General features: G+C 36.0%; 1 protein-coding gene across 1 annotated transcript in view; it reads left to right on the top strand.

The window, feature by feature from the left end:
• DEPDC1B (DEP domain containing 1B) overlaps positions 1 to 19,392 on the top strand; it is a 107,810-nt gene that overhangs the window by 65,261 nt on the left and 23,157 nt on the right. Inside the window, exons 6-7 of the mRNA XM_067730755.1 lie at positions 1,295 to 1,342; positions 6,899 to 7,039. Coding sequence (XP_067586856.1) covers positions 1,295 to 1,342; positions 6,899 to 7,039 — 189 coding nt within the window. The remainder of the gene's footprint in view (positions 1 to 1,294; positions 1,343 to 6,898; positions 7,040 to 19,392) is intronic.

Here is a 19,392-nt window from a genome sequence, read left to right as displayed (position 1 = left end):
TCTTTGTTGCGGTGTGCAGGCTTCTCATTGCGGTGGCTTCTCTTGTTGCAGAGCATGGGCTCCAGGTGCGTGGGCTTCAGTAGTTGTGGCACGTGGACTCAGTAGTTGTTGCTTGCGGGCTCTAGAGCGCAAGCTCAGTAGTTGTGACGCACGGGCTTAGTTGCTCTGCGGCATGTGGGATCTTCCCGGACCAGGGCTCGAACCTTTGTCCCCTGCATTGGCAGGTGGATTCTTAACCACTGCACCACCAGGGAAGCCCCGATTAGTTGTCTTTTATTTTATTTTATCTATTTATTTACTTATTTTTTGCGGTACGCGGGCCTCTCACTGCTGTGGCCTCTCTCCCGCTGCGGAGCACAGTCTCCAGATGCGCAGGCTCAGCGGCCATGGCTCACGGGCCCAGCCGCTCCGCGGCATGCGGGATCTTTCCAGACCGGGGCACGAACCCGTGTCCCCTGCATCAGCAGGTGGACTTTCAACCACTGCACCACCAGGGAAGCCCAGTTGTCTATTATTTTATTAAGTACATTCTTCAGAAAGAAGAGAGCACTTTACAAGCCTCAGGTTCATTAGCTCTAATGCAAGTCAACCAACCAGTGTCTCTGCAGTTTCATAGACAGTGGAGAAGGTGAGAAGTGGAAGCATGAGTGCTGGCCCCGCTCATCAGATGTCTGTGGCAGGGCCAGGGGAAGAGACCCTGTACCAAATGGTTCAGCTGGGTTTTTTTGTAGCAATGCTAGTGATTATTATTTTAAGGCTGTCCTAATACTAATAACCTATATTGATATGTCAGTGGAACTTTCTTGCCTTAAAACATTTTGAAAATTGAAACATGTAAAATGATACTTATATTGGACATCAGACATACAGAGTTTAACTTTTTTTTTTTTAAGGTATCTGATGAACTGGTTTCATAAATGCATTTGATGACTCATACTTTTGCTTTTTATGTTTTTTTCTTCTCTTTCTAAAATTCTTAGGATAATTGATTTGTTTGTTAGTGTGTTTATTTGGAACAAACTATCAGATTTCTTCTTTTCCCTAAAACTTATACAAGTACATCTTGTCTTTAGAGAAATTTATAGTTATGGTTTATATAATCACGTGCTGTAACATCCCTGCTAAGGAAAAATTATCTTTTAAATGTTCTGATACATAAGCAGGTGATTTGTGATTAGCAGGTATATTTCATATTACTTGGGCAAGTATCATTCTTATGATACCAAGTGTGTATATAATCCCTTGCATTATATGTAATTGAATAAAACATCTTTTTATTTTCCTTTTTCTGCAGAAGAACTTCCTCACTGGGTACTGTCAGCTATGAAGTGTTTGGCAAATTGTAAGTACTAAGTACCTGCCATTTTTATGAAATTAACAGAAATTCGTCCCCTAAATTAGAAAATTTTTTTGCTCAATGCCCTGAACATTGATTTGAGACCTTTGAGACTGGCAGTTAATTGTTTGGGGATTACTGTGCTTTTAATGATAAATTTGTGACATAGTGAAAGGGCTGAGTTACAGAGCATTTTTAAAGGGGTTTTGTGCTTCCATTTTCTTGTGGATATAATCACACTACAGATAAGGTCCATACTGCTTCTTCTGAATGCTGCATCACAGGAAAGAATAATTAGTAATATTGAATGCAATATTGTAATAGATAAATGCCTGTTAACAGTTTATAGGTTTTTATTCCTAAAACCTAAATCTTTATTCCTAAAACATGTATTCCTAAGTATGCCTCATATTTACCTCATCAGTTTACTCAGCAGATCCTGTTTCCCACTGGCTTTTTATAGGGCATTGGTTTAAGTTGGAGAGAAATGTTTTAGAAAACTAATCTAATTGGTATTCAGCATGGTTTGGAAGGGGAAGAACATGCATGCAGAGAAACAGAAAAGCCCGTTTCAGCAATTTGGCTGTAAAATGAGGGGTCTGGACCTGGGCGGCTCCTCTGAAGTTTTTCATAGGCATATGAAATCTCCTTCACTGGATATCATAGGCACTGAAGAAATGAGTTATCATGGTATCTCATTAACACTACTATTTTTCTGGGATTTTCAGAAGGCTTAACCCAAAGAAGGGATTCTAATGGTTAATGGCTTAACCCAAACAAGTGATTTTAATGAGAAAAATTCTAGTTATTTTAGCTGACTGATAATGGTGATATTTGTTCTATAGGGTCTTTTGAGTCTCAAAGATCACCTCAGAGAGGTGGTTTCTTTCTTCCCTTTTGGGTAAGACTAGCATGTACAGAGATACGTGTATAAATTCTTGAGTTAGTAGGCTCTGAATTATTAATTTCACTGAAGTTAGTTTTGTTTGATTATAGAATGAAACTAAAATAACTGTTCAGCTCACTGCGGGTGATCTCAGTGGTAATATGTAGAAAATGATTATATACTATCATCCTAAATATAAATAGCAACGTTAGTTTGTGAGAAGCCCAAAGTTCTCTGTGTTTAACTATTAAGCTTTTCATAGGTTTTTGGTTCATGTTTTGGAACCCCTCTGAGATGTAGAGTCCTTTGGTTTTTAGTTTGGGGGAGTGCTTTTTATTCTTGCTCAGTCATTTGAAGTAAAGTAATCTAAATTATATCTTTGGCCGGAATGACAAAATAGAAGGTATAAATGGGTTAAATGACCCATTTATGAATTTTTGGAAAACCAAGGATTTTGGAAGTTGATCAACTGGGAATGAACAGAGGAAGCCAGTATAACAAGTCTAGGCTATAATACGTTGTAAAGTGTATATTAAGGTGTGGTTATGATGTTGAATTCTCAATGGTGATCAAAATGTAATGAAGAGTATAATTTTCTCTCAAGCAAGATTTATACGTAATGCCACAAAACTTCTGCAGAAAGGTTAGAATAACTGGAATTACCAATGGAGAGGAAAGATGTGAGGATCGACTTAGTAATGTTCTCCACATTAATGTTATGTTAGGTAGAAATTCTCGGGAACAGGGACACCTCTCACACGTATCAAGTGCAGTGCTTTACAGATGGTTGGCACATCCATAAACGTGCTTGTTTACATGTCAAAGAAAAAAAGGTGGCCAAAGGGTGAGGTCAGCCTTTTGAATAGTTTTATAAAATTATTAATTTTTCCAAATTCTCATTGGCCTCCCCAAATTTACTTTGAGTCTCATCAAAGTCATGGTCTGTTCCTTATCCTTCTTATCTTTAATGAGTCTAGGTTCCCATTATAGTCCTCTAATAGGGAACAGAAAGGATAGGCTGATTATATGAGATTTTGAAGGCCCTGTGCCTCTTTTTCTGTAGTTTTACTGCTCATCTCTTCCCTTTGGGCCCATCTGCATTTATTGCAGACCATTGGCCTGGGTGCTTTCATTGTTGGCCAGCCTCATGGTGGGCCACAGAATGAGGGACTGATGCTAAATAAATACAAAACCAGGTTAACTGTTTTTCTTCCTTGTGCACGTAGATTGCAAGAATCCAATAAAAAGTGGATGTAAGCAACTGACAAAGGATTAATCTCCAAAATTTATAAGCAGCTCATGCAGCTCAATAACAAAAAAACAAACAACCCAATCCAAAACTGGGCAGAAGACCTAAATAGACATTTCTCCAAAGAAGATATACAGACTGCCAACAAACACATGAAAGAATGCTCAACATCATTAATCATTAGAGAATGCAAATCAAAACTACAATGAGATATTACCTCACACCAGTCAGAATGGCCATCATCAAAAAGTCTAGAAACAATAGATGCTGGAGAGGGTGTGGAGAAAAGGGAACACTTTTGCACTGCTGGTGGGAATGTGAATTGGTACAGCCACTATGGAGAACAGTATGGAGGTTCCTTAAAAAACTACTAATAGAACTACCATATGACCCAGCAATCCCACTACTGGGCATATACCCTGAGAAAACCATAATTCAAAAAGAGTCATGTACCAAAATGTTCATTGCAGCTCTATTTACAATAGCCCGGAGTGTCCATCATCAGATGAATGGATAAAGAAGATGTGGCACATATATACAATGGAATATTACTCAGCCATAAAAAGAAACGAAATCAAGCTATTTGTAATGAGGTGGATAGACCTAGAGTCTGTCATACAGAGTGAAGTAAGTCAGAAAGAGAAAGACAAATACCGTATGCTAACACATATATATGGACTTTAAGAAAAAAAATGTCATGAAGAACCTAGGGGTAAGACAGGAAAAAAAGACACAGACCTACTAGAGAACGGACTTGAGGATATGGGGAGGGGGAAGGGTGAGCTGTGACAAAGCGAGAGAGAGGCATGGACATATATACACTACCAAACGTAAGGTAGATAGCTAGTGGGAAGCAGCCGCTTAGCACAGGGAGATCAGCTCGGTGCTTTGTGACCTCCTGGAGGGGTGGGATAAGGAGGGTGGGAGGGAGGGAGACGCAAGAGAGAAGAGATATGGGAACATATGTATATGTATAACTGATTCACTTTGTTATAAAGCAGAAACTAACACACCATTGTAAAGGAATTATACCCCAATAAAGATGTTTAAAAAAAAAAAGGCAAATACCGTATGGTAACACATATATGTGGAATTTAAGAAAAAAAAATGTCATGAAGAACCTAGGGGTAAGACAGGAATAAAGACACAGACCTACTAGAGAATGGACTTGAGGATATGGGGAGGGGGAAGCGTAAGCTGGGACAAAGTGAGAGAGAGGCATGGACATATATACACTACCAAACATAAGGTAGATAGCTAGTGGGAAGCAGCTGCATAGCACAGGGAGATCAGCTCACCGCCTGGAGGAGTGGGATAGGGAGGGTGGGAGGGAGGGAGATGCAAGAGGGAAGAGATATGGGAACATATGTATATGTATGGCTGATTCGCTTTGTTATGGAGCAGAAACTAACACACCATTGTAAAGCAATTATACCCCAATAAAGATGTAAAAAAAAAAAAGTGGGTGTAAACAGTTCTTTTCCAAAGTCTTTCAGGAATAACATTTATAAAAACTAGATTAAAAAATATTCTGAAATTCAACATGATAGAGAAACAAAAGATCTTAGAACTATGGCCTCCTGTCATAGGGCTTGCCATGCATTGGCATTTTTAGGGAAACCTTTTTTTGGCTTGTTTTTGCATATTTTTATCAAGAATGATGAAGTGTTCAAAAAGGGGTACAACTGCTTAGAATGAACTGCATATTATCCTGGGAGGGAGTAATTCAAGGCAATGTGTATTGCTTGCTGAGACATATCCCACTATTTCAACTGACTAAGCTTGGGATATTATACAGGAGGAAGCAAGTAAAAATGGCTATGTTTGCTGCTAGGTTAATGAGGTACCACACATATAGATATTTAATAATTTTCATTATTTTAGTCAATTTTAGAACATTAAAAGATAAGATAATTTTAAAGGAGACCAACAAAAAGCTGTTTCCACAATGTCCCAATGGCATTGAAATGTGAAGGCCCACAATACTTAACTGTTCTTTTTTGTTTGATACTTTCTCTTTAGTTACAGTGATTCTGTAGGAAGAATTTCCTATCAATTTTTACTGGCTTCTCCTGCTGTCCTGAGAGTAGAGATCGGTTCCGGTACAGTTGTTAGTCTTGTGTTCTGCTGGCCCAGAACTGGCCAATCCATTTGCATCCCTTTCTTCCACACTGTGATGGAAATAGACAAGGCTGGCCAAGCAGCTCCTCGTGGACCACTTACCATTTCCCTCAGGCATGGGCATATCCAGTTCTTCGCTCCACTTGGCGATGTACATCTTGCCATCTGTGTATGGATTGTTGGGGGCATTTGCTGCCAGCTCTGTAGAGAGCTAAGAGTTTCTTGTTCCTCTTTGGTCCCTGATACAAGGGGATCTCTGCCTCACTTGTTCCAGGCTTCTTGGTTCCTAGGTTGTTCCAGGTTTCTTAGAGTTACTTTGCAATATGACCCTGCTTGATAAACTATCTTTTTTATTTTTAAACTTGTTTTTAGCAGAAACATCAGTTTGTTTCTGCTTTGGTGTTATTTTCTATTATAATTTTGTTTAATAAAAATTCATTCAATGCCACTAATCACTCAAAAGCATTGTTGGGTAAATAACACCTAGACTCTTAGATCAAAGAATTCAATAGTTTAGAGGTCATTTTATCCTGTCTCCCATAGTCTTTGTTTGAGCAGCTTTAAAATTTTTTTTTAAATTTTTTATAAACTATCTTTTGATGGTTGGTGATCAAACGGAGAGTTTTATAATCAGAGTGAATTTAAGACACAATGTAAAATCTCCTTTTCAGAATATCTTTAGGAAAAGGAGTATACATTCTTATTAGTCTAAAAGAGTTTAGAGGCAGAAATTATTTCACTCAACTCTGATTCTTGAATTTTATTATATAGCAATGATGAAATAATGAAAAGCTTTAAAAAATTGCTTTATAGCTTATCTATTACATATATGAGGTAATTACTATGTTGGTTAACTGTGTCAAGACTAGGAAGATATCTGGACTTCCCTGGCGGTCCAGTGGTTAGGACTGCGCACTTCCGCTGCAGGGAGCATGGGTTCCACCCCTGGTTGGGGAACTAAAATCCCATATTCCGCATGGCAAAAAAAGACTAGGAGAAATATTGACTATTTCGAAGAGAATTATCACTGTTCACATTTAATAAAAATGCCTTTCAGAAGGTCATAAAAGAGTCGGTTTCTTTGAAAATGGAAGTAAGCCAGTGATTTTCCTCATTGTTTTGTAATAGATTTCAATTTAGACATAAAGTATATTTATATAAGCAAAATGTATAGTATTAGTCTTCTCCTTGAAAACTTTTCTGACCTTAATTATCTGTACACACCACACCTATGCACAGAGACTAATACTTAGAGATGATTGCCCCATTAATGTTTCTCTTTCTTTCTCTTTCCCTTTTTTAACAGGGCCTAATTGTTCGGATTTGAAGCAGCCTATGTATTTAGGATTTGAAAAAGATGTCTTTAAAACTATAGCTGATTACTATGGTCACTTGAAAGAGCCTTTGCTTACGTTTCACCTTTTTGATGCCTTTGTCAGTGTATTAGGTAAGTTGGAATATAATGACCGTATATCTTCACTACTGATATGGAATCATTTCATTTTTCACTATCTTGGGACTTCCATTAGCCCAATTTCCATAGCTTTTTTGAAATAAAAACAGATGGGATGCTTGCCTAGTTGGAGTCCTGCTCTATAAAGGAGGAAAAGAAAATAGTTAAGCTCTGTTATGAAACCTAAACAAGGACCAGTAGTTTTTATTTCTTAGGGAGGAATAATATGTTCTATGTCATATCTGTACAAAAAAGTATGACTTTATTGGTAAAGAATGTAAATTTGACATTTACTCTTCATGAGTAAATCTACTACTCTGGATATGACTTCATGAATAGTCAAGTGTGAGAGAGATATTTTCATATAGAAATCTTATTTCTTTTTATAGAAGGAACAGGTTTTTGTAGGACTATTTGTTATCTGTGACATGTAAAATATAGTAACTGTTCTCTAAAACTTGTTGCTACTTCTCACATAGATTTATATTTCAGAATTTAAACTGTCAAAGAAACATGGTAAAAAGGAAAAAGGAATAAATATTATTGGTATAGGCTTTTCTGATATTGTTCCTTTCTTCTTGGAAATCAGATTTTTCTGTTGATGTTGTGATTGTTCAATAAGTATTATTGTTTTCTTGTCCAAAAGTTTGCTTTAGTGACCAAATCACTGTGTGGGTATCATACTCTGTTATGTAAATTTGTAGGAATTAGCATCCTCTTGGTTTTGAGTGTTGTGGGCTTAGCAGTCTTCGCCTTCCCATTCCTCCTTCTCCGTCTCTTCCCTTTCTACTGTCTTATTTTCTTGTTGGAAAGTAGGGATGCAGCCATAGTATCCTAACAAAATAACGTATCAGCAATATGTGAATAATGTACCTGATCTCTTAGCACAATATGTCGATTTTAAGATTTCATAGGATTTCTCATAATAAGAAGAAAAATGGAGCAATTATAAATCACATACATAAGAGTGAGTTTGTTCTCAGAGAGACCAATATTGAGAACAGATGAAGGGATTAGACCTAGTACTGTGCTTTGAGACCACTGGGTCTTCTTGGTATTTTGTTTTCCACCAAGGAGAATTGGGGGGCTTATGTCCTTGTGAATATCATGCCTAATGATGACTACTTGCTGTTATTTAAGATGAATAAAGACTAATTGAGTAGATTCTCATTATAGCCACTTAATGCCGTTATGCGACTGGTAAAAGACAAATTCTAAAGACAGGATTAAAAACCACTTCTTAGATTTTCTTCTCATTTTCCACTTTCATAATGTTTTATGGTAGAATTTAGAAACAAAAGAACTTGGAACTTAAAAAAAAACGAATTCCAATTTTTAAAAATTTTAATTTTTTATTGGAGTATAGTTGATTAACAATGTTGTGTTAGTTTCAGGTGAACAGCAAAGTGATTCAGTTATACATGTATCTATTCTTTTTCCCATTTAGGTTACTACAGAGTACTGAGCAGAGTTCCCTGTGCTGTACAGTAGATCCTTGTTGGTTATCTATTTTAAATATAGCAGTGTGTACATGTCAATCCCAAACTCTGTATCTATCCCTCCCTCCCAACCTTCCCCTCTGGTAACCATAAGTTCATTCTCTAAGTCTGTGAGTCTGTTTCTGTTTTGTAATAAGTTCATTTGTATCAATTTTTTTAGATTCCACATATAAGCGATATCATTTGTTATTTGTTTTTCTCTGACTTTACTTAGTATGATAATCTCCAGGTCCATCCATGTTGGTGCAAATGACATTATTTCATTTACTTTGATGGCTGAGTAATATTCTTTTGTACATATGTACCACTTCTTTATCCATTCATCTGTTGGTTGGTGGACATTTAGGTTGCTTCCATGTCTTGGCTATTGTAAACAGCACTGCAGTGAACATTGGGGCACATGTATCCTTTTGATCCATGTTTTGTTCTGGATATATGCCCAGGAGTGGAATTGTTGAATCATGAGGTAGGTCTATTTTTACTTTCTTAAGGAACCTCCATACTGTTCTCCACAGTGGCTGTATCAATTTACATTCCCACCAACAGTGTAGGAGGGTTCCCTTTTCTCCACACCCTCTCCAGCATTTATTGTTTGTAGATTTTTTGATGATGGCCATTCTGACTGGTGTGAGGTGATATCTCATTGTAGTTTTGATTTGCATTTCTAATAATTAGTGATGTTGATTATCTGTTCGTATGCCTCTTGGCCACCTGTATCTTCTTTGGAGAAATGTTCATTTAGGTCTTCTGCCCATTTTTTGATTGTGTGTGTGTGTGTTTTTTTCTTTTTAATATTGAGCCACATGAGCTGTTTGTAAATTTTGGAGATTAATTGTTTGTTGGTCGTATCATTTGCAAATATTTTCTCTCATTCTGTGGGTTGTCTTTTCATCTTTTTTATGGTTTCCTTTGCTGTGCAAAAGCTTTTAAGTTTAATTAGGTCCCATTTGTTTTTGTTTTCATTTCCATTACTCTAGGAGATGGATCAAAAAAGATCTTTCTGTGATTTATGTCAAAGAGTGTTTTCCTCTAAGAGTTTAATAGTATCTGGCCTTACATTTAGGTCTTTAATTCATTTTAAGTTTATTTTTGTGTTTGGTGTTAAAGAATGTTCTAATTTCATTTTTTTTACATGTTGCTGTCCAGTTTTCCCAGTACCATTTATTGAAGAGACTGTCTTTTCTCCAGTGTATAGTCTTGCCTCCTTTGTCATAGATTAATTAACCATAGGTACGTGAGTTTATTTCTTGGCTTTCTATCCTGTTTCATTGATCTATATTTCTGTTTTTCTGCCAGTACCATACTGTCTTGGTTACTGTAGCTTTGTAGTATAGTTTTGAAGTCAGGGAGCCTGATTCCTCCAGCTCCGTTTTCCATTCTCAAGATTCCTTTGGCTATTGGGGGTCTTTTGTGTTTCCATACAAATTGTGAAAGTTTTTGTTCTAGTTCTGTGAAAAATGCCACTTGTAATTAGATAGGGATTGCACTGAATCTGTAGATTACCTTGGATAGTATAGTCATTTTGACAATATTGATTCTTCCAGTCCAGGAACATGGTATATCTTTCCATCTGTTTGTGTCATCTTCGATTTCTTTCATCAGTGTCTTACAGTTTCCAGAGTACAGGTCTTTTGTCTCCTTAGGTAGGTTTATTCCTAGGTATTATAATCTTTTTGATGTGATGGTAAATGGGATTGTTTCTTTAATTTCTCTTTCTGATCATTGGTAGTTAGTGTATAGAAATGCAACAGATTTCTGTGTATTAATTTTGTATCCTGTAACTTTACCAGATTCATTGATGAGCTCTAGTAGTTTTCTGGTAGCACCTTTAGGATTTTCTATGTATAGTATTATGTCATCTGCAAACAGTGACAGTTTTACTTCTTCTTTTCTGATTTGGATTCCTTTTATTTCTTTTTCTTCTCTGATTGCTTTTACTAGGACTTCCAAAACTATGTTGAATAAAAGTGGCAAGAGTGGACATCTTTGTCTTGTACATGATCTTAGAGGAAGTGCTTTCAGCTTTTCACTGTTGAGTATGATGTTAGCTGTAAGTTTGTCATATATGGCCTTTATTATGTTGAGTTATGTTCCCTCTATGCCCACTTTCTGGAGCGTTGTTTTTTTTTTTTATCATAAATGGGCGTTGAATTTTGTCAAAAGCTTCTTCTGCATCTATTGAGATGATCATATGGTTTTTATTCTTCAATTTGTTGATGTGGTGTATAACACTGATTGATTTGCAGATATTGAAAAATCTTTACATCCCTGGGATAAATCTGACTTGATCATAGTGTATGATCATTGTAATTCAGTGTTGGATTTGGTTTGTTAGTATTTTGCTGAGGATTTTTGCATCTATGTTCATCAGTGATATTGGCCTGTGGTTTTCTTTTTGTGTGGTATCTTTGTCTGGTTTTGGTATCAGGGTGAGGGTGGCCTCATAGAATGATTTTGGGGGTTTTCTTTCCTCAGCAATATTCTGGAATAGTTCAGAAGGGTAGGTGTTAACTCTTCTCTAAATGTTCGATGGAATTTTCCTGTGAAGCCAACTGGTCCTGGACTCTTGTTCATTGGGAGTTTTTTTTTTAACATCTTTATTGGAGTTTAATTGCTTTACAATGGTGTGTTAGTTTCTGCTGTATAACAAAGTGAATCAGCTATACATATACATACATCCCCATATCTCCTCCCTCTTGCGTCTCCCTCCCACCCTCCCTATCCCACCCTTTTAGGTGGACACAAAGCACCGAGCTGACCTCTCTGTGCTATGCGGCTGCTTCCCACTAGTTATCTGTTTTACATTTGCTAGTGTATATTATGTCCATGCTACTCTGTCTTTTTGTCCCAGCTTACCCTTCCCCCTCCCCATGTTCTCAAGTCCATTCTCTATGTCTGTGTCTTTATTCCTGTCCTGCTGTTGAGAGGTTTTTTTTTTATCACAGTTTCAGTTTCAGTACTTGTGATAGGTCTGTTTCATATTTTCTGTTTCTTCCTGGCTCACTCTTGGGATATTGTACCTTTCTAAGAATTTGTCCATTTCTTCTTGGTTGTCCTTTTTATTGGCATATAGTTGCTTGCAGTATTTTTGCTTGAGGATTTTCCAAATGATCCTTTGTATTTCTTGTATATCCTTTGTATTTCTGTGGTGTCCATTGTAACTTCTCCTTTTTCATTTCTAATTTTATTGGTTTGAGCCTTCTCCCTCTTTTTCTTAATCTGTCTGGATAAAGGTTTGTTAATTTTGTTTATCTTTACAAGAACCAGCTTTTAGTTTCATTGATCTTTTCTATTTTCTTCATTTGTATTTCATTTATTTCTGCTCTGATCTTTATGATTTCTTTCCTTCTACTAACTGTGGGTTTTGTTTGTTCTTTCTCTAGTTGCTTTAGGTGCAAGTTTAGGTTGTTTATTTGTGATTTTTCTTGTTTCCTGATGTAAGATTGTATTACTATGAACTTCCCCCTTAGAACTGCTTTTGCTGCATCCCATAGGTTTTGGATTTTCGTGTTTTCATTTTTATATGTCTCTAGGTATTTTTTGATTTCCCCTTTTGATTTCTTCAGTGATGTGTTGGGTGTTTAGTAGCATATTGTTTAGCCTCCATGTGTTTGCGTTTTTCACCGTTTTTTTTTTTTTTTTTTTTTTTTTGTGGTTGATTTCTAATCTCGTAGTGTTGTGGTTGGAAAAGTTGCTTGATATGATTTCAGTTTTCTTAAATTTACTGAGGCTTGCTTTGTGGCCCAGCATGTGATCAATCCTGGAGAATGTTCCATGTGCACTTGAGAAGAATGTGTATTCTGCTGCTTTTGGATGGAATGCTTTATAAATATCAATTAAGTTCATCTGGTCTAATGTGTCATTTAAGGCCTGTGTTTCCTTATTGATTTTCTATCTGAATGATCTGATAGAAATGGATGGACCATCTTGATGGTCCATTGATGAAAGTTTGGTGTTAAAGTCCCCCACTATTATTGTGTTACTGTTGATTTCTCCTTTTACGGCTGTTAGTATTTGCCTTATATATTGAGGTGCTCCTATGTTGGGTGCATATATATTTACAATTGTTATACCTTCTTCTTGGATTGATTCCTTGATCATTATGTAGTGTCCTTCTTTGTCTGTTACAACAGTCTGATATGAGTATTGCTACTCCAGCTTTCTTTTGATTTCCATTTGCGTGGAATACGTTTTTCCATCCTCTCACTTTCAGTGTGTATGTCTCTAGATCTGAAGTGGTTCTCCTGTAGACGTGATATATACGGGTCTTGTTTTTATATCCATTCAGCCAGTCTATGTCTTTTGGTTGGAGCATTTAATCCATTTACATTTATGATAATTATTGATATGCATGTTCTTACTGCCATTTTGTTAATTGTTTTGGATTTGTTTTTGTAGGTGTTTTTTCTTCCCTTCCTCTTTTATTCTCTTGTGATTTGATAACTAACTTTAGTGTTGTGTTTGGATTCCTTTTTCTTTCTCATGTGTATCTATTGTAGATTTTCAGTTTGTCGTTACCCTGAGGTTTTGATATAGCAGTCTATATATATAAACAAGATTGTTTTAAGTTGCTGCTCTTTTAATTTCAAGTGCATTTCCAATATCCTACATTTGTGTTCTCTTCTTCTTGCAGTTGCTGGTTTTGATATCATATTTGTGTGCAGATGATTTCCAACCTTTACTGTATGTTTTCCTTTACCAGTGAGCTTTTCCGTTTGCTATTTTCTTGTTTCTAGTTGTGGCCTTTCCTTTTCCACTTAGAGAAGTTCCTTTAGCATTTGTTGCAAAGCTGGTCTGGTGGTGCTGAATCCTCTTAGCTTTTGCTTGTCTGTAAAGCTTTTGATTTCTCTGTGGAATCTGAATGAGAGCCTTTCTGGGTAGAATCAGTTGGAAGCTCAGTGGAAGCTGACTGAAGAAATTCTCATTTGAGCACTGGCCTCTAGGAAATCAAATGGAAGGTGTTTAAAAATGTATGAGTTCCAATTTGCATCAGTTACATTTGTGATATCATTGGTCTGTTCTACCCCTAATTGTTCATTTTGATCTCATTTAGGAATTAAAGCTGGTTGTTTCCAAATTGATGTCAGAGTCAGCCATCAGCTAAAATATTTTCAGTAGAGGCTTTGAGGTGGAAAAGGATGGATAGAATGGAGAATTTATTATTCTTAGGTGTCAGCAATAATAGACTAGTGTGTATAGATGGTGACATATATTAACCTTCCCTGATCAGTCCTACTCAAGTGAATATATTTCAGACACCCTGCATTGAAAACCATAGTTTTTAGAACTTTACATAGTGAAAGAAAAAAGTCTTCTAGGTTATGACGACCATAATTTGTTTATATGAATAACAAAGATTATCTAATATAGCAGTCCTGTTAGAATCTGTGGGACAGTGTATCATATCTAGGTCTGTGCAAACTCGATACATAGGTTGAATCCCAGGAGGAATTAGTCATTCCTTAAACCTTTTGACTTACTTTGATTGGAATAGGATCCCCTTAGATAAAATGCTTTAAAGTAGGTAATCAGTCTACTTTGTTGTAGAAGCTAATTCTGCAGCAATTTCAATGGAAATGGTTTTTAGTTTAGTTAATGAATTTCTTTTGAGGGTTATTCCTTTGCTTCTTGCATGAAATAATTCTGGCTTTATGCCATAACTGTGACCCTGAGAACAGTCATTGATAGGTGAAACAGGATATCGAAGTGTTCTTAAAGAAAAAAATGAAAAAAAAAAGAGACATTTTTGGAGGTTTAAGACTTACCCTTTACTTATACTATACTTCATCTCAGCAGTCTGACCTAACAACATAACTGTGACTAGTAATAAATCTTCATTTCCAAAATGGCAGTTCCTTATATTAAGATCAGAGTTCGGCTGACTCTTGAATAGGGTGAGTGAGATAGTATAGCAGCCTTTACACACACTTCACATGCACCCTAGAATCCACTGAGCTGTGTAACTTGCAATAAGTTGGCATACTGAGGAAAAGAGAAGGCAGAAAGGAAGCACAAAGAGGCATGGGAGCAGGGAAGAGTGTTTTGGAAAATTGGCTGGCTTGTGTGTTATATGATGTTAATATCTGAGATCCTAGACTGGTGATCTATGGGCCAAATCTGGCTCATGGATACATCTGGTTTAACTTGTGTGTTTTAAAAAGAAAGTTTAATTAATTGTCAAACTTTAAGAAATAGGAAATTCACATAAGAGTTTATATTTTTGGCTTCTGCTCCTATAGGCAGGTGAGTTTGTGGCTGGCTCCTGGTTTATATGCTAATAGGCTCGAAGGCTGACACAGTAGGTCTTTGCTGTTTGCTTTCTCCTAGATGCAAAGTTTAGAAAATGCCATTGAAATTCACTAGACCGGTTATACATTGGATCATGTAACTCAAAGGCTGAGATCTCCTTTGTTTTTTAACCTAGAAATATCCATAAGGTTAGGTTTTCCATTCTTTGGTTCTTTTGTATAGTGATTTCTAGGAGATCCTCTGGAGCTGTGTGCCATCTTGCTTTGTAACCTCTTTGCCCTCATGCGCTTCAGGTTATCTCAGGGTCCTTATCCCATAGTGGAAAACAATTCCTTTTTTCAGAGAGTGCCTACTTGGTGCACTTGACCAGACAGAGAGCTCTTGCCCATGTTAGTCTGAAGTTCTTGCTGGTGGTGCTCTCTGCTCTCAGGGCCCAGGGCTTATGGCCCAAGCTTTTGAAATTGCAGATGGGCCAAGGTAAAGATACTGAATCACCTCCAAATGTAATGACTACTGTTATGTCAAGATTATTGGAATAAAGTGAGTTAGGTAGTTCTTAAAGATGGAAATTTAGGCAAATGCCTAGGTATTCACTGGCTGTAACTAAACACATAAATTACACACTACTATATATAAAATAGATAAGCAACAAAAACCTTCTGTATAGCACAGGGAACTATATTCAATATCTTATAATAACCTATAATGGAAAAGAATCTGAAAAAGAATTATATGTATATATATATGCACATATAAATAAATCTATATGATATAGGAAATATATATATAACTGAATCACTTTGCTGTACACCTGAAACTAACACAACATTGTAAATTAATTCTTCAATAAAAATGGTTAGGTGGTGCAGTGGTTGCGAGTCCGCCTGCCGATGCAGGGGACACGGGTTTGTGCCCCAGTCTGGGAAGATCCCACATGCCGTGGAGCGGCTGGGCCCGTGAGCCATGGCCGCTGAGCCTGCGTGTCCGGAGTCTGTGCTCCGCAACAGGAGAGGCCCGCATACCAAAAAAAAAAAAAAAAAAAAATTATTGGTATGTTCTGCATGTAAATCCTTTGTTAAATATATTTATTGCAAATATTTTCTCCTGGAGTGTGGTTCTTTTCCCCCCTTTTCTTAACAATGTCTTTCAAAAAGCAGAAGTTTTCAGTTTTGAAGTCTATTTTATTATTTTCTTTTATGGTTCATGCTTTTTGTATCTCAAGAAAATTTTGCCTACCTTTAAATATTGTACTATTTCATTTATAATGTTACTGCCTTACAACAACATTCTTTCATTTTTTTCCACTGCCCTTTGTGCTATTGTTATCATACATTTTAGTGCTACATATATTTTTAATAATGTGTTATAACCCTACTATATATTGTTGTTATTTTTTCTTTAAACAGATGATTTTCTTTCTTTCTTTTGTTTCTGTTTGCTTTCTTTTTTAATATTTTTTCTTTCAGTTTTATTGAGATATTATTGACATACAACACCTTATAAGTTTAACATAAACAGCATAATGATTTGACTTGCATACATCCTGAAATGATTACCAGAATAAGTTTAGTGAACATCCATCATGTCGTTATAGATGCAGAGTTAAAGAAATAGAAAAAAATGGGTTTTTTTCCCTTGTGATGAGAACTCTTAGGATATACTCTGTTAACAATTTTCATATATAACATACAGCAGTGTTGATTATATTTATTTTGTTGTATATCACATTCCTAGTACTTATTTACCTTATAGCTGGATGTTTGTACCTTTGATTGCCTTCATCCAATCCCCCCACCCCTGCCTCTGGCAACCAGAAATCTGGTCTCTTTTTCTATGAGTTTGTCTATTTGTTTGTTTTCGATGTATTGACCTGCAACACTACGTTAATTCCTGTTATACAACATAGTGATTTGATATTTCTGTACATTTTAAACTGATCACCAAGATGAGTCTTTTTACAGTATGTCACCATACAAGATATTACATAGTTATTGACTATATTCCCCTAATGTACTAAATGTATATATATGTAATTTCATACCTGTGATGCATTTATTTTGCAACTGGAAGTTTGTACCTCTTAGTCTCCCTCACTTTTTCTTTCCTCTCCCCACACATCTCCCCTCTGGCAACCACCTGTTCATTCTACGTATCTATAGCTCTGTTTTTGTTTTGTTATGTTTGTTCACTCCTTTGTTTTTTAGATTGCACGTATAAGTGAAATCATACAGTATTTGTCTTTCTTTGACTTATTTTACTTAGCATAATACCCTCTAGGTCCATCCATGTTGTTAGCAGTGGCAAGATTTCATTCTTTTTAATGGCTGAGTAGTATTCCATTGTGTGTGTGTGATATATATATACATACACACACACACAAACACACACACCTTCTTTATCCATTCATCTATTGGTGGTCATTTTGGTTGCTTCCATATCTTGGCTATTGTAAATAATGCTGGAATGAAATAGGGGTGCATGTATCTTTTATAATTACTGTTTTTGTTTTCTTCAGATATATACCCAAGAGTGGAATTGCTAGATCATATGGTAGTTATATTTTTTAATTTTTGAAGAATCTCTATAATGTTTTCCATAATGGCTGCACCAACTTGCATTCCCATTAACAGTGCACAAGAGTTCCCTTTTCTCCACATCTTTGCCAACCCTTACTTGTTGTCTTTTTGATAACTGCCATTCTGACAGGTGTGAGGTGGTATCTCACTGTGGTTTTGATTTGCATTTCCCTGATGATGAGTGATGTTGAACATCTTTCCATGTGCCTGTAGGCCATTTGTATGTTTTCTTTGGAAAAATGTCTGTTCAGATCCTCTGTCCCCTTTTTAATCAGGTGGTTTGGTTTTCTGATGTTGAATTGTATGAGTTCTGTTTTTTTGGGGGGGGGGTATTAACCCCTTATTGGATACATTGTTTGTAAATCTTCTCCCATTCAGTAATTGGCCTTTTCCTTTTGTTCATAGTTTCCTTCACCATGCAAAAAGCTTTTTAGTTTGATGTTGTCCCATTTGTTTATTTTTGCTTTTGTTTTTCTGGATACATATCCAAAAAATATTATAAGACCAGTGTCAAAGAGCACACTGCCTGTTTTCTTCTAGAAGTTTTATGTTTTCAGGTCTTACATTTAAGTCTTTAATCCATTTGGAATTTATTTTTGTGCATAGTGTGAGAGAGTACTCCAGTTTGATTCTCTTGCATGTAGTTTTCCGGTTTTTCCCAGCACCAATTATTGAAGTGGCTGTCTTATCCTTATTGTATATTCTTTCCTCCTTTATTGAAGGTTAATTGCTCATATTAGTGTGGTTCACTTCTGGGCTGTCTATTCTGTTCCATTGATCTGTGTGTCTGTTTTTGTACCAGTACCATACTGTTTTGATGATTGAAGCTTTGTAGTATAGTTTTAAATCAGGGCGTATGCTACCTTCAGCATTGTTTTTCCTCCTCAAGATTGTTTTGGCTATTCAGGGTCTTTTGTGTTTCCATAAAAATTATTTAGAATTATTTATTCTTGTTCTGTAGAAAATGCCAGTGGTGTTTTGCTAGGGATTACATTGAATTTGTAGATTGCCTTGGGTAGTATGGCCATTTTAACAATGAGCACGAATGCACGAGCACTGCACATCTGTCCAGTTGTTTTTGTCATCTTTGAATTCTTTCATTAATGTCTCATTGTTTTCAGAGTACAAGTTTTTTATCTCCTTCATTAGATTTATTCCTAGGTATTTTATTCTTTCTGATGAAATTGTAAATGGGATTTTCTTAATTTCTTTTTCTGATAGTTCATTATTAGTGTATAATAATGCAACAGATTTTTGTATATTGATTTTGTATCCTGCAACTTTACCGAATTTGTTTATTAGTTCTAACAGTTTTCTGGTCCTGGACTTTTGTTTGTTTGGGGTTTTTTCATTACTGATTCAATTTCATTATTGGTAATTGGTCTGTTCAAGTTTTCTGTTTCTTTCAGATTTAGTCTTGGGAGACTGTACATTTCTAGGAAGTTATCCATTTCTTTTAGGTTGTCCAATTTATTGGCATATAATTTTTGTTTGTGGTAATCTCTTATGATCCTTGTATTTTTGTGGTATCTGTTTAACTACTCCTCTTTCATTTCTGATTTTATTGATTTGGGCCTTCTCTCTTTTTTCTTGATGAATCTAATGATTTATCAATTTTATTTATCTTTTCAAAGAACCAGCCTTTAGTGTAATTGGTGGTTTTTATTTTTCTTTTTTTAGTCTTTTTTTCATTTGTTTCTTCTCTGATATTTATTTCTTTCCCTCTACTAACTTTGGGCTTTGTTTGTTCTTCTTTTTCTAGTTCCTTTAGTTGTAAGTTTAGGTTGTTTGAGATTTTCTTGTTTCCTGAAGTAAGCTTGTGTCACTTCCCTCTCAGAACTGCTTTTACTTCATCCCATCAATTTTGGATCATTGTATTTCCACTCTCATTTGCCTCCAGGTATTTTTTGATTTCTTCCTCTTTTTGTTTTGTGTATCCTTTGACTACTTATTGTAGACATAGGTGAATTTTACTACTTTTGCCTTTTAAACTTCCTATTAGCTTTATAACTGGTTGATCCAC

The sequence above is a fragment of the Pseudorca crassidens genome, chromosome 3, assembly GCF_039906515.1.
Source record: "Pseudorca crassidens isolate mPseCra1 chromosome 3, mPseCra1.hap1, whole genome shotgun sequence".
Taxonomy (NCBI): Eukaryota; Metazoa; Chordata; class Mammalia; order Artiodactyla; family Delphinidae; genus Pseudorca; species Pseudorca crassidens.
The sequence above is the reverse complement of the archived record's forward strand: the minus strand, read 5'-3'. Positions and strand labels throughout refer to the sequence as shown.